This window comes from Perognathus longimembris, chromosome 28 (genome assembly GCF_023159225.1).
Source record: "Perognathus longimembris pacificus isolate PPM17 chromosome 28, ASM2315922v1, whole genome shotgun sequence".
NCBI classification, from domain to species: domain Eukaryota; kingdom Metazoa; phylum Chordata; class Mammalia; order Rodentia; family Heteromyidae; genus Perognathus; species Perognathus longimembris.
In genome coordinates, this window is record NC_063188.1 from 21,538,229 (window position 1) to 21,560,839 (window position 22,611).

The following is a 22,611-nucleotide window of genomic DNA, read 5'->3' on the forward strand; positions in this document are numbered from 1 at the left end:
AGTCTTATAAACACGTGACAAAGTGTGTATTGGGACAAAATTATTCTTTTAAGGCACAAAAAGAATATCACTAAAAATTAGGTCATTTTAAGTTCATTCTAAGTTCAGTAAATTCAAAAACACCTAAGAAAGAAAGGAGGTGTGAAATAAGATACTAATTAAGTTATGCATAGTTTCAGAATACTAAAGACATTAACGTTCTCTTTATGAACTACTTAGACAATAAATACTTTTATAACTTACTTGCTGCTAAAGATGAGTGAAACATGTCCAGGTTATAACCTTATTAATTTGGTTTATAGGAACTAGAAGCCTACAAACGGCATGCAAAAGAAAACTTACGTGTAAAATTCATATTATTTATTATACACAGATTTTTTCCTAATGAAGATGGTATTTCTAAATAGATATAAAACTACCAGATTCAAAACACCTGATGTGAGGTTTAAAACTTGTTAAATAATTTCATAACTTTTTAAAATTACCAAGTTATATATGTTCCAAAATAATTTTAAATAGGGATTTTTAGTGTAGCAAATAATCCAAATATAGGATTAACTTGCTTTGGCATATTTTATTTTTTTGAAAACAAATGCTACATTCCTAATTGGGTTTTCTTTATGGGTATTTTTGTTGTTTGAGAAAGAACTTTTAAAAAATCTTAAAAATCTGTTCACAATGTTAGCTAATTTAATATCCTTGCTACTATTACTTCAAAATTCCACAGTATCTCACAAACTTTTTTTTTTTTGGCCAGTCCTGGGGCTTGGACTCAGGGCCTGAGCACTGTCCCTGGCTTCTTTTTGCTCAAGGCTAGCACTCTACCACTTGAGGCACAGCGCCACTTCTAGCCATTTTCTATATATGTGGTGCTGGGGAATTGAACCCAGGGCCTCATGTATACGAGGCAAGCACTCTTGCCACTAGGCCATATTCCCAGCCCTCACAAACATTTTTGAAATTAAGAATAACCTATGGTGAATCACAGAAGACTCAGAGAACCGAATGGAACCTTACCTATCCAAGTGGAACTGATGAAGAAACTTAGGGAGCAAAAGTTATTGAGTAACTCAAGTTAATAAGCTGCATTGTAACAAAGTCTACTTGACCACCTAAGTCTCCTGACTTTTAAAGTAACATCTGCAGTACAACTCAAAGAGGATTGATATTCATCCTGTTAACTTAATCATAAATCCCAGTATTGATGATTACAGGTAACCAAAGTAGACTTGTTTCCAATAATCTGATCGCAAATAACCCAAACATCAAAATACCCACTGATTAGAGGAGCGGAGCTATTAGAAAATTTTAAGAATTTTAAAACAAATTTTGTATTATACAGTTTAGTGTTTCCAAATCCCAGCAGTAACCAAGCACAGAATCCAGTGTTTCTCTATCTTTTAAACTTTAAAAAACTATCCTGCTATATGTATCAATTTTACCTTCATATACTGCTTGAAGATATCCGCAGCAGTATTCATCTCCACCACAGTATATACAATTAGTTTACAAAATGCTGCAAGTAAATTTCTCCTCTTGTGCAAGGCTTCAATTTTACTAGCTTCATCCTCTTGCTGACCATCTGGAGAAAAAGTTACAACCCTTAAGTTATCTTGCATTTTTACTTCCAACATTTTTCATTCACATTGTATCCTTGTCTTTTTATTAGAAAATATGGAAAAGGAAAAAGACACTAAAATTTATTAAAATACACTACATTTTCCAGACATTAAATAATAATCAAAGACTGCTTGCTTCCTTGGTGGCCATGGAATTGGAATACATAGTGGGACAGGACTATAAGGCTGAGTCCGAGGAAATACTGTTTAGCTAAGTCAGGTTAAGTTTACCTGATAGGTTCTTTTGCTTCCCCTACAGATGATTTGCTAATGACATTTGTTAAGGTTCACTCTCCTGAATTAGAAACCACCTGCGGTATTTACTTACCATTTCCAAGGATGATCTCACCTTGCCTCTCCTAACCTCACCTCCAAATCTTCCTTACACATTTTTTGGGGGGAGGATCAGTCATGGTGCTTGAACTCTGGGCCTGGGCACTGCTGTTCCTGAGCTCTTCAGCTCAAAGCTAGCGCTCTACCACTTGAGCCACAGTGTCACTTTCAGTTTTCTGGTGGTTAATTGGAGATAAGCATCTCACAGACTTTCCTGCCTGCGCTGGCTTTGAACCACAATCCTCAGGTCTCAGCGTCCTGGGTAGTGATGATTACAGGCATGAACCACTGGTGCCCAGATTACACTTATTTTTAATAGCTATTAAATGTTACATTCAAATAATGTATAGTCTTTTTATTTTTTTTCAAATAATGTATAGTCTTAAAATAATTTCATATTTCTGATCTTATTCATGATGTGAGATGTAGACAACACAATTTTCAAGAGGACAGACATTTCTGATGTGGAAATGTTTATAATTATTTGATAATGTAAACTAAACTGTGCGGAAGCCTTTTTTGGAAAAGGTGTTGTAAAAGAAATTTTCTATGAGCAGATATTACAAACTAAATTACTTACAAAAATACTGGCTCTGGGCTGGGGATATGGCCTAGTGGCAAGAGTGCCTGCCTCATATACATGAGGCCCTGGGTTCGATTCCCCAGCACCACATATACAGAAAATGGCCAGAAGTGGCGCTGTGGCTCAAGTGGCAGAGTGCTAGCCTTGAGCAAAAAAGAAGCCAGGGACAGTGCTCAGGCCCTGAGTCCAAGCCCCAGGACTGGCAAAAAAAAATAAAATAAAATACTGGCTCTATGGGATAAAAGAGAATTGAGATGTAGTAGCACATGCCTATGATCCCAGCACTCAAGACATACAGTGATGAGGATGGGAGATCAGGGACAGCCTAAACTACACAAAACCCTATCTCCAAAAAAAAAAAAAAAAAGGGGGGGGGGGGAGGAGAAAGAACACAAAAATGGAAGAGGGAGAAGCAAAAAAATTCCAACATAATACCATTTATGTATATGTTAGCAAAAAAGTTAAGTGATTCCAACTAAATTTTTTTTCTTATTTACTGTCAAAGTGATGTACAGAAAGGTTACAGTTTCATACGTTAGGCCTTGGGTACATTTCTTATACTGTTTGTTACGGCCTCCCTCATTCCCCCTCCCCCTCCCCCTTTCCCTCTTCCCCCTTGAGTTGTTCAGTTGGTTTACACCAAACAGTTTTGCAAGTATTGCTTTTGGAGTCATTTGTCTTTTTATCCTTTGTTTCTCGATTTTGATATTCCCTTTCGCTTTCCTAGTTCTAATACCAGTATATACAGCATCTAGGGTACTCAGATGAGATGCAGTGATAGCACAGCAACAACCACAGGAAGGGAATACAAGAGGATCATCAACAATAGAAGCTACGGTTTCACGTGGCATGCTGAAAGTAATTACAACAGTGATATAACAGTTGTTTCCATAACATGGAGTTCATTTCACTTAGCATCATCTTATGCATTCATAAGGGCATAGCTATTAGGCTCTTGTGATCCTCTGCTGTGACTAACCTAAACCTGTGCTAATTATTCCCCATAGAGTCCATGTTTCTTTGGATCTGGCTCACTTCACTTAGTATAATTTTTTTCCAAGTCCTTCCATTTCCTTACGAATGGGGCAATGTCATTCTTTATGATAGAGGCATAAAATTCCATTGTGTGTATGTACCACATTTTCCTGATCCATTCATCTACTGATGGGCATCTGGGTTGGTTCCATATTTTAGCTATGACAAATTGTGCTGTGATGAACATTGTTGTGCTGGTGGCTTTAGTGTGTTCTTGTTTGTGGTCTTTTGGGTAGATGCCCAAAAGTGGGGCTGCTGAGTCATGGGGGGAGTTCTATATTTAGCTTTCTGAGGAATCTCCTTACTGTTTTACCGAGTGGCTGAACCAGTTTACATTCTCACCAACAATGAAGTAGGGTTCCCTTTTGGCCACATCCCCTCCAACATTTATTATTGTTAGCTTTCTTGATAAAGGACATTCTTACTGGGGTGAGGTGGAATCTCAATCCAACTAAAATTTTTAAATATTGGGGCTGGGAATGTGGCTTAGTGGTAGAGTGCTCACCTCATATACATGAAGTCTTGGGTCGAATTCCTCAGCACCATGTATATAGAAAAAGCAAGAAGGGGCACTAAGGCTCAAGTGGTAGAGTGCTAGCCTTGAGCAAAAAGAAACCAAGGACTATGCTCAGGCCCTGAGTTCAAGGCCCAGGACTGGCAAAAAAATAATATTAAAATGTAAAAATGTGATAAGCAGACTGTGAATGTGGCTTAATGGTAGAGTGCTTGCCTAGCATGCATGAAGCCCTGGGTTCCATTCTTCAGTACCATATGCAGAAAAAGCTGTAAGTAGCGCTGTGACTCAAATGGTAGAGTGCTAGCCTTGAGCAAAAGAAGCTCAGCAACAATGCCCAGGCCCTGAGTTCAAGCCCCAGGACTGGCAAAAAAAATGTGATAAGCACCAAATTTAGGATGGCAATAACATTTAGGTAAGAGGAACAATAAGGCGATTATTTTTTTTTTAGATATCTGAAACTGATGCAGCTAAATTTAACAAGGACTGATAAGAGGGCATATATAAACGTTATAATTTCTGTATTTCCACCAGACTAGGGTATACTTACTTTAAAAAGTATAGGTAAGCCAGAGACTGGCCTCTGCCTTAATCTAAGCTTCTCAGTAGAGATTGCGAAGATAGCGATTTGAGGGCAAGCCAAACCAAATGTTATCAAGATCAACTTTCAAACCAATAAACTTGCATAGGGGCATGTGCCTATCATCCCAGCTATGGTATGGGAAGGCATAAATAAGAGAACTAGTTGTTACATTCGTTCAAATATGCAGACCAGTTACAAATTCTTCTACATAACTTTACTTTGTACATGTCTGTAATTTATCAAGTTGCATTTCAAGTAGTTTTTAAATACCTTTTCCACTTGAACTTAATTCTTGAGAAAAAGAGATTACATCTCAATTCACCTAATCTATCACATCTAATATTCTCGCTGCTGACAAATAAGCGTGTCAAATTAATAGCAAAAAGTAAGGTATTGGTAAACCACAAGCTGAGAGTAAAGCAAAAACCAAAGCATGTAAGCTTTTATTACAGATTTTGACAATTGTTTTGGCTACTCAGGTTGTTCATTGCTGTTTTGGGTATCTTTTCAGTATATGATGAAAACAAAGTTCTTTATTGCTAAGACAGGATACAAGTCATGTCTAAAATTAGATTTAGAAACTTTATACTGTGACATGTGATATGACTTATATAGTGATATAAATGACATATGTTGATGTTTTTACTTGATGTATAACTTCAAATGAAAAACAAACGTGTAAGAAGCCACTAAGAAGTGCTTGTTTTTCCAAAATCTTATATTAAAGTAAGAAATTTGTGGGTTGAATTAGGATGTAAGGAAAATTTTAGTTTTGACTACTGCCCTGTAAATATTCTGTATTACACTAGACTTATATAGAGCAATTGACACATTTTTTTCTAACTTTCAAGAATCAAACTGTTTAACACCCTGAAGATATAAAAACGTACACACAAATATAAAAAAAAACTAAATTATTTTATTCTCCGCCAAATGCCTCTAAATTGGTTTACTACAGGGATGAGGGATGTGAATCAAGACCTATGATATGCGCAAGTGCTAGCATAGTCCCTTTGCTCCGTTTTACTTAATCCTGAGAGTTCTATAAAGTAGCTACAAATTAGAAATACAGGACCAAAGTCAGTGAGCAGCAGAGGTATCACTCAAAACGCTATAGTCAGCTGGGTGACAGCGGTTCATGCCTATAATCCTAGCTACACAGGAAGCTGAGATCTCAAGATCCCAGTTGAAAGCCAGCTCAGGCAAAAAAGTCCATATGACACTCTCATCTCCAATAAACTGCTCTGTAAAATCTAGAAGTAGCACTGTGGCTTACGTGGGAGAGCACTACCCTTGAGCACAGAGAGGCTCAGGAACAGTGCCCAAGCCCTGAGTTCAAGCTCCAGGACTAGTACAACAAAAACCAACTAAACAAACAAAACCAAACAAACAAAAAAACCTCTATATTCAGCATCACACTGTACTGGCAATGTCACCAGAAAAGAACAATGTGTTACAATGCATACCTGTTTTCATGTTTTCAAAACAAAATATATTGCAGCACAATACTGTATATTTTCACTTAATGTGATTTACAACGAACACAAAAACTTAAGAACATAATAATAAAATTACCTGCACTATTACTATCATCATCTTGTTCAATGAAGACATGATCCAAAATAAAGCTGAGCAACTCAGACTGCAATGAAGAATCAGGAGTATAAACTAATGGCTCTAGCATGTCACGCCCTCCTGACATAATCTGATGGCTGAAGATCATCAACATATCACACAAAATAGTGAAGGCCTATTAAAATGAAATAAAGCATGTTTTAAGATTTCTTATAAAACACGGTATGTTTTAAAAATACACATTAACACAGAAATGAAACCTAACTTCCTACATTTAAACACAAGAAAAATGTACTATTTTCAAAATTTTTAAAGTTGAGAGCTTTATTTCTATAATAATAACTATTCGTATGTGCATAATGATTTACTACATACAAGGTAATTTCACAAATATTCTTTGGAACTTTTCAGCAAGGTGAAGTGCCTTATACAGTATTACTAGAATGTGCAGTCAGGGCTTAATCACAGATTTTCTGACTCCAGTCCTTTATTCTGCACTGAACACAAATGCCTCATAGTATTAATTTTCCAATAATAAGTAATTTACAAATTTAGTATCTTTGTTCTATGGAAGAAAATAATATATCATGAGTATTAGAATACAAATAAAAAGTCTGTGGTACTTTTAAAGTACTCTCATTCACATGTGGGCTAAGAAAAAACTAAGTATGTATCACATACCAGGCAATTATTTAAATGTTTTACAGTAGTTTCAATTTTACTAGAGTTGGTTACAAAAGACATGTAACAATTACTAACCTGTTCTTTAACAGTAGTATTCACGTTGGTCAAGTAATGCTGACATATCTGACAAAATACTCTCATCTGTTTTTTTAAACGCAGTAAGTCCTCCTTGAAAAAAATTTACATTAACAATTTAAAATACTATACAAACAACAAAATCAGCTTTTAAAATAACAGAATACATTGCTACATAATTATATTAATTATACGTGTGTATTTGATTTAAATGTCTCCATTATAATTAGGAGGAACAAACCATAACATTTATTTTTGTTTTAAACCTCATTAAAATGTAGCCTTATGAATACCAGGTATTAAATAATTATATTCAAAGTGATCTTGTCCTTTAAAATAGGGAAACATATAACTCTAGATTGCCATAAAGAGTAAATTGTATGTTATATGTCCATTTTACTATTTAAAAAATAACACCTAATTTCTTTTTTTTAAATTTTTTTATTACAAAACTGATGTGCAGAGAGGTTACAGTTTCATACGTTAGGCATTGGATACATTTCTTGTACTGTTTGTTACCTTGTCCCTCATACCCCCCTCCCCCCACACCTAATTTCTTATTTGAAAAAAATTCTAATTCTCGAATATTAGAGAAGTAAAAAAAAAAAAATCAAGTTTTGTAGTAGTAATGGAATCTTTAAAATGACTTTTAAGTATACATTAAAACAATGAATTTTATTTTCTAAGAATCTACCCATTTGTTAAATACAAAATATCAGTAAAGCTCATTCACATTAACTTACTAAGCTATAAATTTTGGCCCAACTTTTCATACTACATGCCAAATGAATGTTAGGATGATTGTTATATACTATAAGTTAAATAAAGTAGGCCTGTGAGAACACTGATGGTTTACAACAGTAATCCTAACTAAACAGGAGGGTGAGATGTGAGGATTGAGGTTCAAAGCCAGCTTAGGCAATCTCCAATTAGCCACCAAAAAGCTAGAAGTAGAGTTGTGGTTCAAGTAATAGAGTGCTAGCCTTGAACACAAAAGCTCAGAGACAGGGCCCAAGTACTGAGTTTAAGGAATAGCACTAACTAAATAGATAAACAAACAAATAAATATAGGACTAACATGGAGACCCCATTTTTTTGAAAGCTCAATCAAGGTGACCACATTAAAAAAAAAAAAGTTCAACTCATTCCTCTTCTCAAAGTACTAACTTTTTCTCATCTCTTATTTTTTAAAAGGGGGTGGGGGGCTGGTCGTGGAGCTTGAATTCAGCGCCTGGGTGATATCCCTGAGCTCTTTTGTTCATGGCTACCACTCTACCAAATTGAGCTACAACTCCACTTCCAGTTTTCTGGTAATTTAACTAGAAATAAAGAGTCTCATAGAAGTTCCTGCCTGGGCTGGCTTTGAACTCTGGTCCTCAAGTCTCAGCCTCCCAAGGAGCTAGGATTACAGGCATGAACCACCAGCACCAGGCCCCTTTTCCTATCTTAATTAACTTCTGACATAGGTAAGTACTTATACACTGTTCCTACTATAAACCAACTAAGTAAACATCTAGGTGTGGTGGACACACCTGTAATTCAAGCACTAGGGAAGCAGCCAGCCTAGCTAAAAGGTGAGAACCCTGTTACTCCGCCAAAATTTTTTTTTAATATGAAAGTTGTGTTTGATGGCACACTATTATAATCCTAGCATTTAGCAAGTTAAGATAGGACAGTAAATTCCAGGTCAACCTGAGCTACATAGACATTTCATGTCAGACAATCTGAGCAACATAACGAGCAAACCAACGTAACCAATCTTTTCCTACGTATTTGATAAAAGTACACTTTTGGGGGGCTTCAACACAGGGCCTCATGCATGTTACGCAGATACTTTACCATTTGAGTCACACTACCAGTCCCAAAAGTACAGTATTTTAACAATACTAGACTGCTTCTCAAGAGAAAAAAATCTAACTGGGGATATGAAACAGGTTAAAAATAGAGAAATTCTAAGCTTTTAATATTATTCAGTAAATTTATGCAATACGAATACATTATATATTCTTTCTTGAAGAAAATAGCTATGAACAGTAAATCTAATAAATGATATACAAAAATAAGCCAAATAATATTTAAGGCAATACTGCTACTTTAAGTACAATGTTTAGGCTTCCAATTTACAAACAGAAGGGCAAGTCCTGGTTTAGGTCAATGGCTAAATATATTAAAGATTATCATTATGTGTAAAGTTTTAAAAGTTCTATGTCCTAGTCAAATCACAAAAGACATAAATAAAGTAATCACAAAACATAATTAGGAAGCCAGGTACTGGCTGTTCAGAAGACTTAGATAGATCTTAGAATCCATCCAGCTCAGGCAAGAAAATCCATGAGACTCCAATCTCCAAGTAAGTATCAAAAAGCCAGAAATGGAGTTGTGGCTTAAGTGGTAGAGTGCTAGTCTTGAGCCAAAAGCTCAGGGACAACATCCAAGCCCTGAGTTCAAGTCCCAGGACTAGAACAACAACAACAACAACAAAATCAGGGTATATGATAATTTAAGAGAAAACATCCATAGATAAACAGATCTATCTACTTATTTGAAAAATTCTTCATTTTATTTTCAAAATTCTATTTTTCTATTTGTAGTGGCCAATTCTCAGTTTTGCATGTAAACAACTTTAAGGAAAACACATTTTTTTGCCAGTCCTGGGGCTTAAACTCGGGGCCTGGGCACAATCCCTGAGCTTCTTTTCTTCAACGCTAGCACTCTACCACTTGAGCCACAGGGCCACTTCCAGCTTTTCCTGTTTACATGCTACTGACGAACTGAATCCAGGGCTTCGAGTATCCTAGGCAAACACTCTAGCACTATGCCACATTCCCAGCCTAGAAAGCATATTTTTAAACTTAAATTAAAATATAATATTTAATCAAAAGAAAATGCCATTAGTGCTCTTTTACAGAAAATACATCAAACGAGAAACTTTTTTTACATACATGTGCATACATATTAGAATAGAAACAAGACTTCATTGAAGAATGGTTTCATTAAAAGCATGCAAATTTGCTGATATCCATGAATGATATCTAATGTAATAAAAACTGAACTACCACACACCTTTGTAGAGCTGCTTTCAGTTATCTTCGCAAGCTGCCAAAGGATTACATAGTGAGTACACTGCAGTGCATGAATAACAATCTGTAATAAAAAAAAAACCAAGAGAATACAGGTAAATCTTAAGTCACAAGTCTTTAGTCTCAAAGCTATGTATGAAACATATAAATAAACAAAAACCTGCTCAGGCATATCTCCATTTTCAATTCCGGTTTTCAAGAGTTTGTAATTACAAGGAAACAAATCCCATTTTGAAAGATCATGAGCACTGCAAAAAAAAAGGTATATTAAATAATAATCATCATAATTATTTTGGACCTCAGTTTTAACAGAATGTTACCAAAGTAAATACAGTGAGCATCTTAACCTGCCACTAAAAGAAAGTGTCTTTTTTAAAGATTACTACAATTTTCAGTCATTCTCCAGTTCAAAATGACTCTATACAAGTACTTTCTTCTGAAAATCTAAAAAAAAAAAAACTTAGCAAAGAATTTGAGAACATTATAAACTGCAAAATACACAAGGTGATTGCTAGTTTTAAGAAAACAGAACCTAAGAGGTTCAACTTACTTGTGAAAAGCAGTGATCCTCTTCAATGTAGACAACACTTGATATGCATCATCTTCATCAGGTTCTTCACCCTATGAATATCAAGTATACGTTGAGAACCACCAAAGTAAAAAATCCTATAGTAGTAGAATGGTAATATTAACTTGAGAAATAAATAATAAAAACAAGCACAAATAATCTTCACCATACAATACCTAGATCTAGCCTAACTTTCAGAGGGACAATATGCCCCCAAGAGAAAAATGAAGTAACATTCTTCTCTTTGATTCAAGAAAGAACTCCAACTAGAACTTGCTTTCCAGTCATTATCAGCTGAGTGCTCTACCACCTGAGCCAAGCCACCACTCCTCCCTTTTTCTAGTAGAGAATGTTTTCACAAACTATGCAGATATCTACATTTACACAGCAATAAATGCACTATGACAATAAAGGAAAAAATTATATGAAAACCATCATAAAAGACAGCAGCATATACGGGGCTGAGGATATGGCCTAGTGGCAAGTGCTTGACTCGCATACATGAGGCCCTGGGCTCAATTCTCCAGCTCCATATATACAGAAAATGGCCAGAAGTGGCGCTGTGGCTCAAGTGGCAGAGAGCTAGCCTTGAGCAAAAAAAGAAAAAAGAAGCCAGGGACAGTATTCAGACCCTGAGTCCAAGCCCCAGACTGGCACACACACGCACACAAAAAGACAGCATATAAAGGACTTAAGTAAACTAATCATAGAAAACAAACTTGGGTAAAACTTAGGTAAACTCATAACAAATAAATAGGGTGAAAGCCTCTGAATAATGTCTACAACTGTTAGTCTGTATGCTGGACATCAGTAATTGCTCACAAATACTTTTCAGTATAGGGTAATTTAAGTATAAAGAAAACCAATGATTCATACTACATTAAACATAAGAAATACTACTAAATCTACTATATTGAATTCCAGGTCTCTCAAAAAGCATACTTGATTTTTAACGATTAATTTTCCTTCAAATTAATTAAACCTAATTAACAAGCCATGGCTTCATATTAAATTAACTTGTCCTAATCACAATCATATTCAGCCAACAATGGAATCATTAAAATTTACCTAGAATGTGGAAGTTGTACATCAATGTATCTGCACAATCATTCAATTAGTAAAAGCTAACAAGTCTAGAATGTTACATAGCAAAACAATGTTAAATAACTTGATAAAACAAGAAAATCAAAAGTTTCAAAACCTATATGATTTTTTTCTATATAGTTTTTATATCATGAGTAACAGCAAGTTGTATGAGAAAAAGCTATAAGCAATAATTTGACAACTACAGCTTTTTATATATTTTTTCCTCTTTGGTATCAGTCCTAGGGCTTGAAATCAGGGCCAGGGAGCTATCCCTGAGCTTTTTGCTGAAGACTAGCACTTTACCATTTGAGCTACAGCTCCATTTCTGGGTTTTGGGTGGTTAACTAGAGATGAGTCTCAAGGACTTTCCTGCCTAGTCTGGCTTTGAACCCTGACCCTCAGTTCTCAGTCTCTTGAGTAGCTTACAATTACAGGCACAAGCTACCAGGGAACAGCTATAATTTTTTATTTTATTCCCATATATTAAACATTGCAAAGGAGTTGAAGTAAGCCAGACCCAAAGAAACATACGCTCCATGGTTTCCCTCATTTGTAGTAATTAGTATATGTCTAGGCTAGTCCTAGCAAAGGTTCACAATAGCCCAACAGCTATGTACATATAAAATTATGGTAATCGAACAACCTCCAGGATATGGAAACAAGAGGATTTTTTTAGTGTATTGTTTGCGGTTATTTCTTTTGTCTTTTTTTCTCCTCTGGTGTATTCCGAGTGGTCACTGTTGTCTTGTATATAAGTTCATCTGATTTGGGGAAGGCAAAGAGAATCACAGACAGTATATTGGGAATTAACTTTATAGCTTGGGAGGGAGGACAATGTGGAGAGAAAGCAGGAGAAAACAAGGGAGGAGTAACACTGTTCAAAATGTACTCATTACCTATTTATATAACTGTGGCCACTCTGTACATCACCTTTACAATAAAATAAAACTTGAATAAAAAGAAAAACTAAATACTACTACTACAAAGAAAAAACAAAGGAGATGGACACCAATGGGTCAGGTGGCTGAGACCTGAGGATTGCAGTTCAAAGCCAGCTCAGGCAGAAAAGTCTTCATGAGATTCTTATATCTAATTAACCACTCAAAAACTGAAAGTGGAGCTATGGTTCAAGTGGTAAAGCGAAAGAGCTCAGGGACAGCACCCAGGCTCTTGAGTTCAAGCCCCACAACTGACAAAAAAAAGGTATTTCTAGGAGAAAAAAAACAAGCCAATCACAGTAAAAATATAAGTATATTCATTTGAGTGCAATACTCTACGACCTTTTGAAAAAGATACAACAGAACGACACAGAAACGTCCAAAACCAACACTGGCCACAGCAGCAACTTATTAAGGCTATAGCATAGCAAACATGAAAATAATGGCTTTTTCATCATTAACAGTCAACATATTAGCCCTACTCTTCTGTTCCACTAACACCCTATTCCTGAATAGGCTCTTTTTGTAACTGAAACCAGGAATCTGTCCAATTCACTTCTTTAAATCAAAGAAAAAAATCCTAGTTTTGCTTCCAACTCTCCAAGTCACAGATTCATACCAATTTTCCACTTTTGGTGGAGGAATAGTAGTAGCTTGATGAATAAAATATCTGAGCATAGTGGGGCACCAGTGGCTAACGCCTGTAATCCTACCTACTCAAGAGGCTGAGATCTGAGGATAGTGTCCTGAGGATCAAGTCCCAGGACTAGCATGTGTGTGAGTGCATGCACACACACACACACGCACGCACACACGCCCACACACACGCACACACACGCACCTTGAACATGATTTTAATATCTGCTAGACCATCACCAAGACTAATTACTGTAGGGGAAGGGCCCAACTGTCAAAATATTATAAAATAATACATACCTCTTGTAGAAAATCCTCAAGAAGACGGTTAAATTTATCTGCCAATTCATCAATCAGTTGACTCCTTGAAATATCTACTCGGTTGAAGATTGTGAACTCCTCATTACAGAGTGCTTGGTATGTTTTAGAACATGCTTCCAAAACATCTGTATCAGTGTGCTTCTCTACAATATTTCGGATCTGGCGCAATAAGGCATCCAAATGCTGTACAATAAAATACCTTTGAGTTAAAACCAGGGAATAGGCTGGGAAAGTGGCTTAGTGGCAGAGTGCTTGTCTAGCATGCATGAAGCCCTGGGTTCAATTCCTTAGTACCACATAAACAGAAAAAGCTGGAAGTGACACTGTGGCTCAAATGGTAGAGTGCTAGCCTTGAGCAAAAGAAGCTCAAGAACAATGCCCAGGCCCTGAGTTCAAGCTCCAGGACCACACTCTCCCCACCGCCCCCCCACCCCGCAAAAAAAAACAGGGTATATGGCTGGGGGTAGATAAATGAATAATTCAGTATGTATTTAGCATGTGCAAGGCCCACTAAGGTACATACAATAGATGTTAAGTGACTACATCATCATTAACAGTGAAAATTTTCAAATGTATTAACCTTATAACATAGCACATACATTTTTTACATATTTTGAGTCATATTAAGTAAATAGATTGATCTATCCATACTTCTTTACTTCCTCCACTTTATAATGGGACTACTACTACCTAAATAGGGCTTTGGTCCAAGTGTTATATATAATCTGGTCCTGTAGTATGTTGAAAGTGTTCAGTGAACATTAGCTGATTTTGCTCATGATTCTTTTATTCAGTTTTCCATGGCAAATCAACATAAACCAATCAGTGACAGTCACATCATGTATAAGAATAAAGCTATGGATACAAAGCAAATGGGAAGTCTCACCACTGCACTCTTCAAATATATAAGACAAATAAGATACAGACTTCCTCTCATGCTACAAAAATATTTTTAAATACATAAACAAATACTATGACAGGGCAAATTAAAAGTTTTCTTCAAAGTTCTTTTTTGGCAGGGAGTCAGCCATGGGGCTTGAACTCAGGCCCTGAGCAGTCGCTAAATATCTTTTTGTTCAAGGCTAGAACTCTACCACACAACTCAACTTCTGGTTTTCTTGTGGCTAATCATTAGACTCTCATGGACTTTCCTGCCCAGGCTGGCTTCAAACCACAATCCTTAGCTCTCAGGCTCCTCAGTAGCTAGAATTAAAGGCATGAGCCCCCAGCGCTCTGCCTCAAAGTTGTTTTATACACAAAAAATACCTTACCTTTTCTAATCGTCCAGTGGTATATATTTCCAAATCAAAATACTGAGGCAACTGCAACAAGTTAGTAACCTTTTCTGCATCTATAGAATACTTTGAAATAGAAAGATCATGAGAAACATCATTATTGTAAGCACTAAAACATTCTGAGACATTTTGAAAAACATCTGTAATTTTTAGTGACACTACATTACTGACACAAACTTACTTTTGCTAGTAACTGAGGAAGAGCTACAGCAAAAAGCTCAGTGATTTTTGTCCTATCGTCCAACTGAGTCTTCTTCTCCTTTGCTGTGAGCACCTAAAGTAACAGACTTACGTTAACATTTACTAAGCCTATTAAACATTAAGTGCCAAATTTTAGTTAACACACCCACAAAATTAGTAATAAAGCAGTATTTTAAATGCTAGATACAAAAAAGAATTTCTCCAGAAAAGATCTTGATATGTCACCTAGGTTGGCTTTCAATTCATAATCTTCCTGCTTCAGGTTCCTGAGTACTGGTATTATAGGAATATACCACACAACCCAAAAATTTTTACTATAAAACTTTAATCATAAAAATAGCAAAAGTGAATAACTTACTTATATTTAAAAATAAGAAATAAAACAAATGAATAGTTCTACAGGGAAAATTGATATTCCATTAGATTAACTCTACCTCTGGATGGAAGGAAAAGTATTTAAAAACTGTAAATTGTGGTTTTGGAACTTAAACATGAGATTAAGCAGATTTTGAACTTAACCTAGGCTGTGGGAAATAAAAGATGGCTTACAAATTCAAAATAATTAAGTTGCTACCAGGAATTAGAAAGGAAACACATTTGAAAAAAAAAAACAAAAATAGGAATAGGGGTATATAACTCATTACAGAGCATTTGCATAGAACTCTGGGTTCAATACTGAACACTGCCAAATATAAATAATTTTAAAAGAAACAAAACAAAATATACAGGATGAGTCATATACTGTTTCAGTATCACATGATGAAAATTTGGCTCAGTTACACAAAAATACACATACTTTTATGCACTAGACCACAATATAAAAATGCATTCTGTGGTTGAAAACAAACTTTGAAAGCCAGTGAAATTCTTGGAATATGTTACAAATACTATGCTATGGCCACTGGAAATAGGAATCCCTCATCTTAATTAACATCTATCTCTACTTTGCTTCGAGCTGTATATTAGGAAAAATACCAACAAACGAAATCACAAAATATTCTAAAGCCCGTTACATTCAGTCAGCCTTAAAGAGACTGTCAATTAGTATGTTATCCCTCACAGAGTAATAAAGTATGTTATAGAACTAAAATTTCTCAAATTGTTTTTTTATAATTACTTATTTATTGTCAAAGTGATGTACAGAGGGGTTACAGTTTCATACGTTAGGCCAATCTCCTCCCTCATTCTCCCCCTCTCTCTCCCCCTTTCCCTCTCCCCACATGAGTTGTTCAGTTGGTTTACATCAAATGGTTTTGCAAGTACTGCTTTTGGAGTTGTTTGTCCTTTTATCCTTTATCCCTCGATTTTGATACTCCCTTTCAGTTCCCTAGTTCTAATACTACCTCAAATTGTTAAATGCTTTAAGATTTAGTTCTAAGACAAGGGTTTTAGAAAACTTAATCAGAAAAATAAAATTTAAGAATACACATTTGTGCCATGATGAGAATAGATATAATATAATGGAAATATAATATAATGGAAAAAGAGAAATGAAACTTTAAATACTGAAAATAAACGTTGACATACCCTTTTTCCTGTCCCTCTTCCCACAGGAGGATGACATTCAGCTGCTTGTCTAATAGTACAAAGCATTATTTCAATCAGAGCACTTTCTTGTCTGTCTGTTAATGCTAAAAAAAAAAAAAAAGTAGTTAATCTAGTTTTCTCATCTGTAACTGTTATATAAGTTTCTTCTGCCTATGAACAGAAAGTGACCTCACATACTAAAGAAAATTCCATTATTTATCACACAAAAGATGAGAACAAGCCTTCCTAAATTCGTCAGCAAACTGTGTGTGACAAAGAATGATCCCAGATACAAAAACATTAAATTCTGACAGCAATTGTAACTTATTACAATATAATATCCACATAAACATACACAAATGTGAGAACAGAGCTGAAGATGTGGCTCAGATATAGAGTGCTTCTCTAGCATGTATGAGGCCTTGGGGGTGATCCCCAGCAGAACATACATACACACACGAGAGAGAGAGAGAGAGAGAGCGAGAGAGAGAGAGAGAGAGAGAACAAGGAAAATGTATTTTCAAAGTGTCTAGGTAACAAAAATACTATAATTAAATATCCTTACCTTCTTCTCCACTAAGTGGCTCCTCTAGCAACAAGCTATTCATACATTCCCAGTCTTTCAGCAGCTCAGTAGCACAGTCCCACATGCTATCCACAAGATAGGCTGCATGCTCATGTAACTGAAATTTGAAAAGAGCAATATGCTCTTAGACAAATAGTGTACTAGCCCCCTAATTCAAGGGAATATAAGTTTTGGTGGCACTATGTATAAATACTCATACAGTAATCTGGTTTTTGAAGTCAAATAGAAGAAGAGACCGAGAAGAAACTGCCTTCACTTGCTATACATAATTCACACTTATTAGGCCTCATTGAACATTTTTCACAGTTATTATTAAAACATTTACAAAAAAGTTATTTTGGGAAATATAACAAGTGTACTTACTTATAAAAAGATTATATGCTTAGTCAGACTTAATATAAAGCAATTACCCTCACTCAATTCTTAGATATACTATGATTTTACTTTAACTGAATGGGAGTAATAACGGTTAATTAAAAAGATAAAATATATCCTACTGTCAATTTGATTTAGAAACAAATTATTCTCTTCATTCTGTTAAGCCTAGCAGACCTTATAGCTTCCCATCTTATTTGAAGGAGTATAATCATGATTTTTTTTAAATATTAAAAACATATACTTTTAGAAATTGTATATTAGTGTATTTCTTTTCAGGAACATAAGAGGGCATATTCTCATAATTACCAAAATGAATTCAGCAGTGGATACATATAAAGGAACATATACAAGTAGATTTTTAGCACTGAAATGCAAGATTGCTGCAACATTCCAACAAAATTATTCAACATAATTTCAATATGTCAGCTGAAAATTATTATACACTTTTCTACTAGGAATGTGAGGCTTTAAATGAAGTTACATAACCAAGGTTACAAAACTAGAAAGAAGGACCAATTGATAATCATATTTTTCTGACTCCCAGAAGTACACAGAATCCTACGTTTGGATATCTTATTAAAACTAGTAAGTATTCTTTACAATTTTGGAGTGGGGAGATTTATGTTCCATTCACAAGTGACAGTGTGGATATTTAAGAGGCACATTATTTTAATAACATTGCAAAAATTCTTTGAAGTATAAACGACATAAACTAACCTCACTTTCCAGAAAGAAAAAAACCAAAGTCTTAACAAGATTGGCATTTGGACCTTGCCTTCCTCTTCTTTTCATCATCCCATCATCCTCTGGATCTCTACGACTGAAGAGCCTATGAACAAAGAAAAAATATAGATTCTAAAATGAAAAATGCCGCTATTTAAAAAATTAACTCTATTACACATTAAAATATCAAACAAAGCAGTAATAGAGAACTTGGTAGATGAATTATCCAGAATTAAGCCATCAAGTAATTGCAACAAGCCTTTTTCATTCTAATCTTGATGGTTCATTAAGTTCTTTGGAACTGATAAGCTAATTATATAGTAAACGGCTGCCTTCCTCATGGATTTACTACATGCAGTTTTGACAAAGCTCAGTAGATGAGGAAAAGTCCTCAGACGATCAGATGGTGCTACATTAGTTGTGTTTAAACTCTATGCATCTTGAGCATTTACTGTTCCCCTTCTCCCTACAGTCTTCTTGGAACCATGGACCCAGTCAATTGTATTGAATTATAAGTTATTTTTAATCTTATATAACTGTTTCCTTCATCAAAGTAATGCACTGACTTACCTATAATATTCATGAACAATGATACGTATTTTTATCCTATGACATACTTTCCACTAAAACTATGTATACTATTATCTTCTATATAAAATACTTGTAATATTATCCCAAACCAGTGGCTTCTTCCTAGAGATAGTGTGACCTTTTCCTCAAAAACAAGAGAACTAACACTGAATAACAATAGAAAATTTAACAGAAAACTATAGAGTAGATATTTTATAACAACTCTTTCAAATAAATCCCCACATGGGCATATAAAAAAAAAAACAGAGTCTGTGTGGTTCAAAGGGTTCTTTGAAAAAGACATTATGTAACATTTGCTGAATGCTTTCTGTGATCAGATATTCACACTACTGTTCAGATGATCTAATCTGAAAGGTTAAATAGTATCATAAAACTGAAGACACCATAGGATTTTGGGGATTCTTAGGTCAAGTTATATTAAATACTTCAAATATATCTTCAAATGTTTTCTCCAATAAAGGGAAAATAAGCTTAAGGTTGCCTACTATAATATTTGGAAGATGAAGTAAACAAGAAGTCAATCTAAATATTGTAATATAGTTAGGTAAATTTTAAAAATATCCATTAGGGGATAAAAAAATAGCTCAGTGGTAGAATGCTTGTTTAGTATGTCGTATCTGTCAGCACTGGTAAAAACCAAGCTATTTCCTTAAAACACATGATACATTTCCCTTAAAAGACCTAACTTAAGCACTACAAAAAATATATCCTTAAAAAGCAGAATACATTTGTTTTAAAGATCTAACTTAAAGAAATCAGAGAGAAGCAATTTAAACTTTTAAGGGAAAGGAAACAGTAATGTGAAAATTTTCGTAAGATGTTTGTATTATCCATGTTCATTTTCATTGCCGCACTATTCACAATAGTCAAGATGTGGAAACAGCTCAGAGGCCCCATGATAGATGAAGGACCAAAATATGTGGTACCTATACAACAGAATTTTACACAACCATTATAAAGAATAAAATAATGCCATTTTCAGGGAAATGGATGGAACTAGAACAAATCATGTTAAGTGAGGTAAGCCAATATCAGAGAGACAAATGGCCCATGTTCTCTCTGATATGTGAAAGTAAGACCTAAAAAGCACTGGGCTATGACAAATTACATGGGATACTACCTGACTCGTGTACATGCAACACCTCTATAATAATAAAGTTTTTTAAGTTGTATGTATTTAATATTTAGTGTATCAAAACAGTATTATGAACATGTACTTTAGAAAATAGGTAACAGAAAAAACCAGTTTACTTTTTGTAGAGAAATTCCCCAGCTGCTACTGCTACTGGCCGGTGAGCTGAATAAACCAGATGATAGACATTTTCACAATCTTCTGCAGTAAGAACTTCTTCACTACTCCTAGTAAGAAATAAGCAGTAAGCAGGTTTTTAGCCATATCCTAATTCTAAGAATATACGTACAAAAATTCATATGCTCTTATACTTTACCAACTTGGGTTAAAAGAAAATAAATAAATCTAATTTGATTATTTTGGGGAAAAGATGTGGTAACAAAAGAGCTGAGAATTTTATTTAAGATGAAATATAAATGGGGTACAAAAATTTAAGAATGAATACAGGAAGTAAATGGGTAAGGGAATAACGTAATATAAATGCTAATGGGGAAATAAAGACAAACCAACAAAAACAAATATGAAATGTAAACTTGCAGCATGCAGAGAGTTTGGAGTTAATAATCATAGATATCATTCTGTGTACATTTCATATGAATATTAGAAAAGACAATCTGGGTGCTGTTATCTCATCTCTATGATCCTAAGTACTTGGAAGGCAGAAATGGAGAGGACTGTGATTTGAGGCCAGCCTGGCCAGAAGCTCTAGAGATCCCATCTCAAACAACAGCTGGGGGTGTTCGACTATCATCCCAGAAATTCAGGAGGCTGGGATGAAGAGGATCATAGTTTCAAGGTCGGCCAAAGCAAAACTTTGTAGGCCTCATCTCAAACGAAAGGGCTAGGTGTGCTGGTGTACATCCATCATCCCAGTTACAGCATGAAATGGAAGGACCAAGGTTAAGGCTGGCCCAGGTAAAAAGAGAGACCTCTGAAAACTAGCCAAAGCAAAAACGAACTGGAGCAGTGGCTGAAGCATTAACAGTTCCTGCCTAAGAAGCAAGAAGCCTCGAGTTCAAATGTCAGTAACAGGCCCCAAAAAAGAAAAAAGGCAGTATGGCTACATTAAAATATACCCAGTGCCCCACTTATCTCACAGTTAAGAAGAATATTCATTCATCGTTTTGTAAATATTGCTTAAAATAATACATTTATCTATTTGTTTTTGTCAGTCCTGGGGCTTGAACTCTGGGCCTGGGCGCTGTTCCTGATCTCTTTAACTCAAGGCTAGCACTCTACTACTTGAGCTACAGCACCACTTCCGGTTTTGTGGTGATTATTGGAGGTAAGAGTCTTACAGACTTTCCTACCTGGGCTAGCTTTGAACCAATATCCTCGGATCTGATCCTCCTGAGAAGCTAGCATTATAGGCATGAGCCACCAGTGCCCAGCAACACAAGTATTTTTTTCCAAAGTAAATATTAAGTATCAAAGATTTATAATTATAATCATTGGAGAAATCTTATTCAAACTTAATGCTAATTTTCCTGATCTTTAAACAAAATAACCCTAAGAAAATCTTGATAAATGACAGTTATTTTAAAAGTAGAGCTCATCCAGCATAGTACTGCAGTACAAACTATCCTGAGGTCTTCCTATGGAACTATATTCAAGATAGTGGCCACTGGCAGCTGCTTTTCCCCCTATATTCTTCTATTATGAAATAAACAATTTAGGAGTTTGCTAATACACATAAATTCAAAAGCACAGGACTAAGGGCAGACAGTAAAATATAAGAACACTTCTTTGGTGCCAGTACTGGGCTTGAATTCAGGGCTTAGCATTCTCATTGGACTTTTTTGCTCATGGGTGGCATTCTACCACATGAGCCACATCTTCACTTCAGTTTTTGGCTAGTTAATTCCACCTAAGAGCCTCATGGTTTTCATGATCCTCAGTTCTCAGCCTCCTGAGTAGCTAGGATTACAGGCAAAAGCCATCACATCTAACCATATTTCAACTTTAAATTCAATTATAGCTTAAGGAAACTGGACTTGCATGCCTATGATCCAAGTATTCTAAAGACTAAGGCAAGAATACTGTGAATTTGCGGCTGGGAATATGGCCTACTGGTAGAGTGCTTGCCTTGTATACATGAAGCCCTGGGTTCAATGCCTCAGCACCACATATGTAGAAAAAGCCCAAAGTGGTACTGTGGCTCAAGTGGTAGAGTGCTAGCCTTGAGCATAAAGAAGCCAAGGACAGTGCTCAGGCCCTGCATCTGAGGCCCAGGACTGGTAAAAAAAAACCCAACTTGGGCTACATAGCTAAAGTCATAAGTAAGAAGTAAAGCCTCTGTGTTCTCAGAAAATGTCAATACATCTAAACTGCATTCTTTATAAATACTACACTGTGACATACAAATAAGAAATAACCACGCAGGCTGGGGATATGGCCTAGTGGCAAGAGTGCTTGCCTCCTTTACATGAAGCCCTGGGTTCAATTCCCAGCACCACACATACAACAAACGGCCAGAAGTGGCGCTGTGTCCAAGTGGCAGAGTGCTATCCTTGAGCAAAAAGAAGCCAGGGACAGTGTTCAGGCCCTG

The 22,611-nt window shown here is 35.6% G+C and overlaps 1 protein-coding gene across 9 annotated transcripts in view; it reads right to left on the reverse strand.

The window, feature by feature from the left end:
* Stag2 (stromal antigen 2) overlaps positions 1-22,611 on the reverse strand; it is a 133,944-nt gene that overhangs the window by 25,017 nt on the left and 86,316 nt on the right. For all 9 annotated transcript variants that reach the window (XM_048336812.1, XM_048336814.1, XM_048336811.1 and 6 more), the window contains exons 13-25: positions 20,183-20,290; positions 18,335-18,446; positions 17,219-17,336; positions 16,654-16,757; positions 15,107-15,199; positions 14,902-14,991; positions 13,610-13,813; positions 10,632-10,702; positions 10,242-10,329; positions 10,065-10,145; positions 7,002-7,094; positions 6,243-6,417; positions 1,443-1,582 (exon numbers count right to left, since the gene is read on the reverse strand). In XM_048336812.1, the coding sequence (XP_048192769.1) occupies positions 1,443-1,582; positions 6,243-6,417; positions 7,002-7,094; positions 10,065-10,145; positions 10,242-10,329; positions 10,632-10,702; positions 13,610-13,813; positions 14,902-14,991; positions 15,107-15,199; positions 16,654-16,757; positions 17,219-17,336; positions 18,335-18,446; positions 20,183-20,290 (1,477 nt within the window). The remainder of the gene's footprint in view (positions 1-1,442; positions 1,583-6,242; positions 6,418-7,001; positions 7,095-10,064; positions 10,146-10,241; positions 10,330-10,631; positions 10,703-13,609; positions 13,814-14,901; positions 14,992-15,106; positions 15,200-16,653; positions 16,758-17,218; positions 17,337-18,334; positions 18,447-20,182; positions 20,291-22,611) is intronic.